The 11,798-nt window shown below is 38.7% G+C and overlaps 2 protein-coding genes across 2 annotated transcripts; one reads left to right on the top strand and one right to left on the bottom strand.

Moving 5' to 3' along the window:
• Window positions 1-6,039, top strand: LOC105050789 (protein YIP4b). The gene is made up of 3 exons (XM_010930942.4): window positions 1-639; window positions 5,318-5,392; window positions 5,469-6,039. The coding sequence occupies exons 1-3, from the start codon at window positions 151-153 to the stop codon at window positions 5,727-5,729; spliced, it is 825 nt and encodes a 274-aa protein (XP_010929244.1). The 5' UTR covers window positions 1-150; the 3' UTR covers window positions 5,730-6,039.
• Window positions 6,040-10,499: 4,460 nt separating this feature from the next.
• Window positions 10,500-10,928, bottom strand: LOC105050788 (uncharacterized). Its single transcript, XM_073261952.1, has one exon. It carries the CDS (start codon window positions 10,926-10,928, stop codon window positions 10,500-10,502), a length of 429 nt encoding a protein of 142 aa, XP_073118053.1.
• Window positions 10,929-11,798: the final 870 nt, after the last annotated feature.

The following is an 11,798-nucleotide window of genomic DNA, read 5'->3' on the forward strand; positions in this document are numbered from 1 at the left end:
TGGGTTTCGACGCGGAAGAAAGAGAATGCGACCGTCCATGGCGATCTTTCGGAGACGCCTCTTCTCGCTACCTCAAATCTTCTAGGGTTCTTGGCCCCTCGAATTCCCTCGGAACCGTCCTTATCGGCCTCCTCCTCCACCGACGCCGAAATGTCCTACGGCGGTGCCGCCCCCCTCCACCAGTCCTCCCAGTCGGACATCGACGAGATCGAGAACCTCATCAACGACAGCGTCCGGTTTGGCCCCGCTACCATCCTTCCCGCGCGGCCACCCAGCTCTCCCCGCGCCTCCATCCCCGTCTCCTCCTCCCCCTTCGTCCCCTCCGCCCTCCACCCGCTGCCCTCTTCAAACAAGAAGCCCCTGCCACATTTCGCTGTCCCGTCATTTTCTGCCGGACCCTCCCCCCAGGGAATCGCCACCGATGGACTTGGTCCGCCCACCAACACGCTGACGGAGCCCATCTGGGACACCGTCAAGAGGGATCTCACTCGGATAGCGACCAACCTGAGGCTGGTGGTGTTCCCGAACCCTAACCGGGAGGATCCGGGGAAGGCGCTCAGGGATTGGGACCTGTGGGGCCCCTTCTTCTTCATCGTCTTTCTTGGGCTCGTTCTTTCTTGGTCGGCCTCGGTGAAAAAGGTACAGAGAAATGCAGATTATTATATGTTTTCTTTCTCGATTGTTTCCATCTATTGCATATTTGTTGTTTAGATCTTGGAAGAACGCAAGGATCTTCATTAAAATATACCCACAACAATAGGTTATGTGTGTATGTATGTATGTATGGAATAATGGTTGAGGGACAACGTGTAATTGGTAAAAGAATAATGATATTAGGGTATTGAAACTGTCAGACGAAGGTTTATGTGCAAAACTGGCGACTCTTCGATTTGAATTTTAGTTTCTGATACTTTTGAATTTTTAGAATGGATAGTGTCCGGAACGGTTGGTTAAAAGTTCTATTTCTCAATGTAGGAAGTAAAGAAACAGAGGAATAATGAAAATGGAATGGTTTGTTTGATGGTTACCCTTGACCATTGACTTGCTTGGCCTATATTGGATCATTTTTTTTCTTTCTTCTTTTTAATTTCTTGGTAGACAATTGAGTCCGTCCAACTCTTCTTGTTTGAATGCATGTGGTTCGTTTGTTCTGGGTTAGAGTTGGATTAAGGGTGTAGTTGGAAGAATGAGAGCGAATTCATTGAAGTTTAATGGTACAGGATTTTAAAGTTGGAAAAGGAAGTCCAGGAATTTGGAGGAAAGAGGCATTTGAGAGCTTGATTAATATTCAAGCAATCAAATGCTAGAAGAGATATGTGTCTCTAATGGAGAGAGGAGATGGAAATCTGATTGTGATTAAAAGAGATATTGTGTTACAAATAGGAGCAGGAAAAGTGAAGAATTGACTTGGACATTTTATATAAGAATGCTTTGGTTAAGGGGCAGAGATCAGTATGCTAACTTCTAATATGAAGTGGTGAATGGGAGGAGAAGGATTAATTTTGTACAATACAGGGGAAAGCGATATTTATAGAATATAATAAATTATTATAGGTGGTACCCTAAAGGTTTAGATGGAAGGTTTGAATATTACTATAATTGATGGTTTTCAGAGAGGAACTTGAAGAGTTAGATGAAGAGAAATTAAGTAATGTTGTTCATCATGTAAAACTTAGAAGGTGTCCCAATCTGATCTTCGTTACAAAAAAAGCAAAAAGATAGATAGATAGATAGATAGATAGATAGAAGAGAGAGAGAGAGAGAGAGAGATGACCCACCAAACCCAAAATTTTGGACTATAATTTTTTACTTTTCTCATCTGATGCTTAGAATGACAGAGATCATACTTAACCCAACTTTTGGTCTAGCTTGCCTACATATGTTTGGAGCAATCATCAAAACTATCCTAATGTGGGAAGACTTCTATTAAGAAGAGAACAAATTAAGCTTTGTGAAATTTACATTTATGAGGACAAAAACTTCCATGTAAAACATCTTTGTGACTTTTTCACAAGGAAAGTTTGGGGTTGGGTCTTGAAATTTCTTAAGTGTCTTCTCATTCCTCTAGAAAGGTGAAAAGTTGGTTGTTACTTTTAGTAGTCATATCTAGAAAGGCGAATTTCATTTCAGTAGTCATATCTATTGGCCCTTCCTAGTTTTAGTTCTTAAAAGATTTGTCTTTGGATAAGTTAGCTCCTCCTCATCAAGATGCTTGTTTTTGAAATGAATTGGCCATATCAATAGAATCAATTGGTTAAGTGATTGATAATCTTGGGCAATAGGCCAAGGGTCAAAAGAAGATGCATGCTGCCCTTTTTTGTGTGATCTTAGTTCTTTTATGTGCTGACAATTAATGGAAATGAGAATAACAAGTTGATAGGTTCATGCCTTTCGCTGAAATGAGCTGGCCATCTCAAATGGCATATTTGGCTAAAGTGCTTTTACAACCTTGCAGAGGGGTCTTTTGGTGTGAGGATAGTACTTTGCTTCAGGGAGTCTTTTGTAATTACTTCCTGCTTTTCGGGGCTGGCTTGTAATTTAATTTTTTTGGGTTGTGGAATATCTTATTTTTTTTACCTTTCTCATTGTCCTTATCCTTAATTATTAGGTTGTATATCTTGAGGACTCACTTTCAGAACTTGGACCCATGTCCAAGGGTAGAGTTTTGCCACTATAGCAGAATTTCATGTTTTTACTGGTTTTATTAATTCTGAACCCTTGATTTTACTAAGGGCTTCATCAAGGTGAACTTGAGAGATAACCACATCATGGGGTTTATTCTTAAGGAAAGAGAGTTGGGCCCCCTGCTGGTGTTAGCCAAGTTCTTGACAGCACAAAAGGTATTGGAAGATTCAAAAATTCTATAGAATCATCTTGAGTTCAGGGTTGGAGTGTTCTATGCTTGTGCATTTTGTCAGTTGGAATTATTGTGCTTTTTGTGAAACTCTAGAAAGTTGGTAATCGTCAGACAGAAGGCAACAATGCATTCTTCTTATTGCCCCTTGGTTTCATGGATACTGGATATTAGGAACTGATACCTTTATGATAAGGTATGTTAAAAAGTTATGAACATTTAAACTATGTTAATCAACTTATCTTGATTTTGCGAGCCCCAATTATATTGGAGTCTTTAGTCTGAATCACGTAGGCAGAGTGGAGTTCTCCATGGTCCAACACATGTCAATGATAGAACTGAATTTGCTGCATGGGCTTAGATCAAGCTTATCAGGAAAGCGGGGAATTAAAAGTCTTGGGAGGATGGTTCCAAGATGCTCATGATCCAAACAATGTTTGAATTTGTCTGTTGTTGGGATGTACTACAGCTATCACTTTAATTCACAGCCACGGGCACCTTGTCACCATGACCAATTATCTTATATGTCATTATCTCCTCTAATTAACCTTTTTCCAAGGGTTCTGCTCTTCATTCACAATCTGTAATGCACTAAGAATGAAGTAATTCATTCAGGTGTATGTGATGTTGCCTGAGTGGTTCTTAATTAATGGTGGTTACATGTCATTGGGAAATCTGTCATGTAGGTGATTGTTGTGGCACATGACTTGTGTTTGTCGTGATGAGGTTTGACATTATGGTTCCTGTTTCAGTTTGGATAATTGTTTGTTGGTCTGTGCCTATCTTCTCATGAAAAATCTATTGCAACAATTGGCTGTGTTAATTGCTTAATTGTGTGTAATGCATCTATTAGCCTGAAACTGTCACAAATATTAATATCTTTGGAAGGCTAATTATCTTTAGCTCCCTTTTGATGTTCTGTCTAGTGTCATTCATGCAAATTTGTCTGCTCTACTTTAATGAATGTCAGTAGAAGCTTATGTAGACACTCCTGCAGGGTACACTGTCTACTTTTTTCTTCACAAGGATCATTTAACTAGTCACAAAGGGTGTACTTCTAAGGAAAAGGGCGTACATATATAATCCTTTTAGTATATCAATATCAAAAGAGAAGACAACAATATTGTGCACCAAAACATGCTCAATGCTAATTATTTTTGTATATTTGCTGGTTTTAGTTGGTGCTATCAGTATTAAACAAATAGCCATTTTATTGAGCAATGGTTCATATTTTTAATTTTGCTTGATACTTTGACTGCAATCCCGTATGACATGCATCAGCACACTTAAAACAGTTCTTCTTTTTTTGCTACCTGTTTCATTGTTTCTTCTAGTGCTTCAGAAGAATATTCTTCAGGTGTTCAATTGTGCATTTCTTCTAATTTTTATCAATTTGTTTCTCTGTATGAAATTGTTGAAGTCATATCTAATAGTCTTAAAGTTGAAGCTATTGTTTTATGAGCTGCTTTTGTTATGCAATTTACATTGATGGTAAACTTGTGTTTCTGGTTAGAAAATTATTAGAAAGTTGACGTACAGGAGCCGCATAATTGCTTGTTTTTGAAAAGGGTTAGATGAAAAACAGTAAATAGTGGTTGCCATTGCGATAAAAGCATTTGCAAGGACAATGCCATTTTGGTAGGATTTCAAGTGACAATTTACCAACTTTCCATTTGTTCAATCTGTATATCAATTTTAACTGCATCAGTCCCTTATGTCTCAAGTTTTGGTCTCATGGTCATTTTCATGCTCAGATATCATCTTGTACCTTCTGTTTCTTTACTTTCCCTTCTGTCTGCATGGTGCACACCTCTGCTGGTGTTCCCTTTTGCTCTTGGGCCTGACTCTTTTCTTGATTGCCACCACTGATCATCATCTCGTTATCCATTTTCTATCTGTTTCCCTTTAAGAAGAAAATTCTGGGCAAAGGTTTGAATGTGATGAGGTTGGTAGTTTGGAGTACAGAGTGATGTGTTGGCAGGTAACAAGGTTAAAGATATTGTATTGGTAGTGGAGCTGCAAGTGAAATGTTGGTTAGGGGAAGTACACATCTTTAGCTTTGTGCAGGTAGGGGTTACACAAGTTATGCTATATCCACGAGGAGCAGAGTTTAAGAGAATTCACAGTAATTTTTCAACTAAGAGTAGCTGCCCATTTCTTTATCAAGAAAATGAAGTTGACAAGGTTGCTTTTTTATCATTAACGTTTTATATCATAGTTTTTGCAGCCATCTTGCAGGGACCACTTTGTTGGCTGCAATGTAATTATCCAGACAAGAGGTAGAACTTCTAGATATGTATGCTTTCTTATATGGAATGATGGTTAAAGGCTATACAATTTCCCTTTTATGCTGCCAAAATCAGGAGTTTCTTCTCAATCTAAATTCACTTACTGTATGTCAAGTTCTATGTGATATATATTGCATTTGCTTACATCTTTGATTATTTTCTTTGATAATTCTAGTCGGAGGTGTTTGCTGTTGCATTTGCAGTACTTGCAGCGGGTGCCATAATTCTGACGTTGAATGTTTTGCTGCTGGTAAGCATCTTTTCTTTTATGACTACAATTTGTTTATCAGCAGACATCTAAATTACCTCACTACTGTTTTTGACAGGGTGGGCACATCATCTTCTTTCAGAGTCTCAGTCTTCTGGGATATTGCCTGTTTCCTCTGGACATTGGAGCTCTAATCTGCTTGCTGGGAAGCAATGTCATCATCAAGATGATGGTTGTGTTGGTAACATTTTCATGGAGTTCCTGGGCTGCGTACCCTTTCATGAGCACAGCTGTGTCATCACGACGGAAAGCGTTGGCCCTGTACCCGGTTTTCCTCATGTATATCTCTATTGGCTGTCTGATCATTGCTGTTGATTGAGGCAACAAGTTGCTGATCGCTTCTGGGAGCCTCACAATTTATGCTCTTTGGTGTCCTCTCTTTGATCAAAATATAGTCACATACAGATATAGATGGTCACTGCCGTGTCACTTCTTTCTTTTTGATCATATTCGTTCATTTTTTGTCAGATTAGAGAACATGATGACCTCTTGGGCTTAAAATTGTCAAGCCGTCGGTATCTGTTTTGTGAATTTTATAATAGAGGATGCTTCCAGATATAACAATAAACTGCAGCAAAGAAAAGCCATTTGAAGGCTTGGAAAGAACTACCATTTGCAGGTATTTTGAACGGTAGGTTGAGATTGTAACTGTACATTCTAGTTTGTTGCTTTGAAATTAGTTAAAGACTAGTTAGATTGTGTACGTATTTCTGTTGTTACGCGTCCGAGGGAGTATATGCCTTCTCTCCCAAAAACTTGAGGCCCATATGTGATGTTTTGGAGCCTTTTAACCTTTGTGGCCTTCAGCTTACAGACCTTTTCACTCTTTATAGATTCTTTTTAAAAAGAAACACTGAAGTATTGTCTAAGCAAAACCATGGTTCACTGGGCCTATTATAATATTTTAGGAAGCAATTAAACACTGAAGTATTGCTTCCTAAAATATTATAATAGGCCCAGTGAACCATGGTTTTGCTTAGACAATACTTCAGGATCCAATTGATCGCTAGGGATTTTATAGAATCATCAATACGGTTAGATCACTGGGTCATCATCCTTTTCCTATTCCTTCCATTGTTCACCCCCTAAGCTTTTTGTATGAAGGCAGGCTAGAACTGAAATTAATGGATGGAGGTTGTTTCAATGGTTTCAACTTTTGTTATGCTTATCTCTAAGCCTTTTGTTTGCGGAGCGCGCACATTCTTTTCCTTAATTTCAGAACTTTTCTGGGCTTAACTGTTGGGACGTTGTTTAGTGGACAGCACAAAACCTCTCTACTTCCGATGAGGTGATGCCCCCAAGGGGAAAGAACCCAAAAGCCCAAGAGATACTAGTGATAGAGAGGAAGACAGCATTCTGAAGGGCTATGGAGTAAGAATGCAGGGAAGACAGGGAACAGGAGTTGTATCTTTGCATGAAAGAAGGATTGACTTTCTTTTGCACAAGTCCACCGTTGGATCATGCAATGGCAACTTTCAGATCTGTGCAGATGGATGAATGGTGTTCAAAGATTTTTGAGATCTAAAGGGAATGCGATCCAATGGTTCATATTAAGAAAGAAGGTCAGTCATTCTATGGTGCAAAAATACTAACCATATCATTAAATATATAGGAGTCAAACTAAATAGTTGAAAGTTGGAACCCACCCACCCTCACCCCAGCCAAATAAAAAAAAATCAAAATAAAAATCAAAATAAAAAATAAAAATAAAAAATAAAAAATAAAATTTTCAAGACTTGAATAATTATTGTAGCTTATTTGCATGATAAAACAACCTAAGAGAGTGTTTGGTTGAGAAAAATGAGGTATGAAATCGAAATCGAAATGGACTATTCTTGTTCCAACTGTTTTGTTGGGAGGAATTTCACTTCAATTTCGATTCTGAAGTGGAACGAAAATGATTCAATATATATAGAACTCAATCTCTACTCTTCTTTATAAATTTAAATTTTTATTTTAATTTAATTTTGATTTCGATTTCGATGGCAAACTAAACACTTTCCTCTTGAATCAGATGACATGGTTGAAACAATTCCTTCGTATGAATCACCTGCCAGTCCATGGGGGTCAAATAGTTTTTCTCCCAGAAAAACATCGAAAGGTGGCCTGGCATGTAGTAAAATATAAAACGGGGGCTGTTGCCAGCGACACGGACAAATGAGGGAAATAGACGCTATCTTGCTTGCAGCTCATCGAATATTTCAAAGGACAACGAGATTGAGAAGGACCTCGGCCACAGTACTGCACCTCCTCAGCATGCTTATATTCATCCATCTCTACAAAGCTCCAACCTCAGAGCCCTCTTTTTCTGCAAAAGAGATTTTTCACTTTTTTTTTTACTTCCTGCTGACAGGTATGGCCTGCTAAATCACCAGGCTTTTGAAAGAGATTTTTTCTCCAGATCGTTGAAATCATTCAAAATCTCTTGATAAAGGAGAAGAGGGGAGGCTCCTCTAAATTCCTCTTCAAAAGAAGGAAGAGACCCATCTCTTCTTTGAAGGCCCTTCTGAGGTTTACCTCTCGAAGAGGGTACCCTTTCTCTGTTATGTTTGTTCTCTTCCGCTGTCTTCCTCTGCTCTACGTCGATCATTCGTCTTCCTTTTCCTTCTTCTCTCTACACCACCAGAGAAATATTCTAAGAAAAAGAAGAAAGAGAGCAAAACCAGAACATTCGGCCAACACAAAAGGGTTTAGCTTTTTTCCTATCCCATAGTCTAAACCCATCCTTTCTTCCCCTAAACAAAGTCGAACTCTCAACTTTCCTCCCTTTACCCTCGTATCAAAAATCTCCTCCACTGCAATCAAAACAAGCCCCAATGAAGAAAAAGCCAGAAACCAAAGAGGACATCCCTGGCCTCCCTAATGGAAGTGTTCGCCTTCTTCAAGAGCCTGCTCCTATTTGCCGTGAGTATAGAATTCTCATTTGCTCACAATTTCATAGGCTAACAGCCAAAAGGGTTTAATCTGCCAGTTGGCACCCTTCTCTCAGGTGCATGCACTAGGCAGACATTCCATGAGCTCAATCTAAGAGGGGCCAAGCCTGGAGTTTGCCCGTCAGTTTGGCCCAACAAGATCACTATCGGTAAGCTGTAAAAACTGTGTGGTACAATCTCACATTATCTCCATTGATAAATAAACCAAAATTTTTGTACACCAGGTAACATAGAAAATCTGATGTGAAGTACATCATCTTGTCCGATTGATTCATATACTCATCATTTTTCAATATACATTTAATATCTAAAATCAATTTTTCATTTAAAAATTTTATACGACGAAAATTTCTTATTTTTGAAAAAATTATGACATTCGATGTCATATTTTGACATCCTACGTCCAGAAATTATAATTTTTATCTATAAAATATCATAATATAATGCAAGATATCATAATATGCATAAAATATCATAATTTTTTTCAAAGAATAGAGTATTTTCGTATTCAAAATTTTCAAACGAAAAAACTGATCTGCAGATATTAAATACGCATTGAAAAATATTGGACAAAAATATCTCTTTCATATTATGATATCTTAGATCATATTATGATATTTGGACAATATTATGTCACAGGATGTTTAAATTTTTTTAAAAAGTAAAAATATTTTCGTCATACAAAATTTTTAAACGAAAAAATGATTTATAAATATTAAATACGTGTTATAAAATATCGATTATATGATCAATTGAATAAAATAATATATTTCACATGAGATTTTCTACACCGCAACAGTGCACAAAGTATTTTTCATAAATGAATGCTGATGCGGACTCAAGCCAGATGCAAAGTTAGTCTGACAATATTCATAATTTATCAGATTTTCTACGTCACGGATAGTGCACAAAGAATTTCTCATAAATGAATGCCTGATGCGGACTCAAGCCAGATGCCAAAGTTAGTCTGACAATATCCATAATTTATAATCAGTGGAGGGTCATACTTTAATTCTTTTCGGACTTGGCTTCCAATGGGAGCCCGGGTCAAAGTGCACACAACAATTCCAATGGCAAATTGTTGGATAAGGCTTGCTGTTTATGCGCCAGAATATCTAAATACATTGTTGAGGTGCCGGGATATGGGGTAAATTATATCTTGTACCATGTGATTGTGCACCACCCTAATCATCCAGATGTATTCCAATGGATCCCATTTATCATGCACTCTTCTTGATGATTGTCCCATAAAAATACAGCTTGATGATTGGCATGGTGCACGTAGTGCATGATAATATTTCTGTAGATATAGAGTGGCTACGCCATACGAGTATCCCATACGCTCTATTCTCTGATGATGTCGCAATGGACAGGAGATGAGCCGTGGTACAATATTGCCTTCAGGCTAGAGTCCCACTTACATCAGTAGGATAACTAAGCTATGGACCTTATGAATAATTCCCCATTGGTGACCTTGCTATACAAGCTTCTCACAGACCTCGGAGAGTCATGAAGGTCTTAGGCTCCAACTAAATTTTTTTTTTTAAATTTTTTTCCCTACTAAATGCCACACTTGCCTGAATCTGGACCAAAGATCTCGGGCAAACCAGAATTTCTATTTTCTAGATTATCTTTTAAATGTACTAATAAAACTTAGACTAACTCGACCCATTGCTGGAATGGGCCGATAGCTTAATCCATCCAGCTTTCCCAAATCTTAATTTCATTCCTTTCTCTCTCAAATTTAGACATAAACAGGGATGAAATCTTATGAAAAGTAGCTTAGATGAGATAGAAAAATAAATAAATACTCCATAAGTTTATATATCATATTATACTGAAATATGCATAAAGATTGAAGCTTTTTCATTCACCAAATGGTATACCACATACAACCAAACTGAAATCCAAGAAAACCACAAGAAAAAGAGTATGTCAAAGGAAGCATGTGGCAAAAGCCATTAAAATTCATGCCCTCACCACCACCACCCTCCCAATAAAAGAGTCCAAAACAAGAAATATGCACGCCAAAACATAGAAACCCAAAACCAAAATAAAGAATGAATTTTTTTTTAAAAAAAAAATTGAGCGAGAGAGAAGTAATAATGGAAGGAATCCCTTATCACTTTTCCATTCAATCAGACCTCTAACTTTCATCAATCTGACCTGGTCCTCTCCAAGCTTCTTCTCTCTTTGCAGTACCGCAGCTCCAGCGAAACTTGCCTCTCCATCTGGATGTGCCGATAGAAATTAGCGATAAAGATCTCCGCCCTCTTATCAATATCATCGCCTGTCGATGCATCACTTAGAGTCCTCGAGATCTCCGAAGCCGAGCTGGTAGTCCTCGACACCCCTGAGGCTGAGCTCGTCGTTCTCGAGAGACCGAAAGAAGAGCCGACTTCGTAGTAATCCTCGGCGCAGTCCAGAAGTCCCGGCTGGCCCTTCAAGCTAAGCCGGCGAGGCCCCGCAGGGGAACCCAGGAGAGAAGACAAGAACCATCTACTGGTGTTGAAGGATAACAAGAACTTCACCTTCTGAATTGCCCTTCTTAGCCGACCAAGGAATCGTGATTTCTTAACGGCCATGATTGGTGATGGTGAGTGCCAACGGAGAAGTATGAAAGAGTTCTTTGAATGATATGAGGGGAATTGGAGGGTTGGTCCGTGGCATATATAAGAGAGGTGGAAAGGTCTGATTGGCAGAAATAAGAAGCTACCCGGCTTTTTTTTTTTGACCGCTAGGGAAAGAGACGTGGGGGAGAGGTCTTCCGTGTTAGATGGCTGAGAGGAGTAAAGGAAAATTGTACGGAGTCAAATCTTGCCACGTAAGCCAAGGAGGTGATGATGTACCATAGCTTTGAGGGCAAGTTAAGATGGAGCTGGATGTTTTGATTTAGATTTTTGGCGGTCTGATTGACGGGATAAAAATGCTTGTGATGACGCTCTATCGGATAAAGATGCCCATGATGACGTTCTATGGGAAATGGATTGGTCAATGGTCAAAGTTAGAAGGGGCCCGAAGGATTTCCGACCGTTCTTCACATGGTAAGGATAAATATGTCCACGCGCTTATTAGATGTTGGTCTTGGTCTTAAACCGTGGCCTGGTTTGAGCTGGATTGATCAAGCCCGACCCGATGGCCTTGTCCGCTCGACCAGGATTCTCAGATTGGGAATTAGATGTGGGGCAAATAGATGAGACGAAACTGGTGTTGGACATCAAGGAAAAAATAAGCAACATTTTTTAACATAGACTTATTGATAGATATTAGGCAGCTTTCAGATTCATAGACTTATTGATAGATATTAGGTAGCTTTCAGATTCAACATTTGTAGATTGCCAGTGATTCGTATACTTTTGTTTTTTCTTGAAGCAACAAATATCTACAAAGAAGTCAATAGTATAGCTGATTGAATAGTAGTTTGTACAGTCAATACATGGTAATTACATTATGGA

The sequence above is a fragment of the Elaeis guineensis genome, chromosome 8 (assembly GCF_000442705.2).
Source record: "Elaeis guineensis isolate ETL-2024a chromosome 8, EG11, whole genome shotgun sequence".
Classification (NCBI taxonomy): Eukaryota; Viridiplantae; Streptophyta; class Magnoliopsida; order Arecales; family Arecaceae; genus Elaeis; species Elaeis guineensis.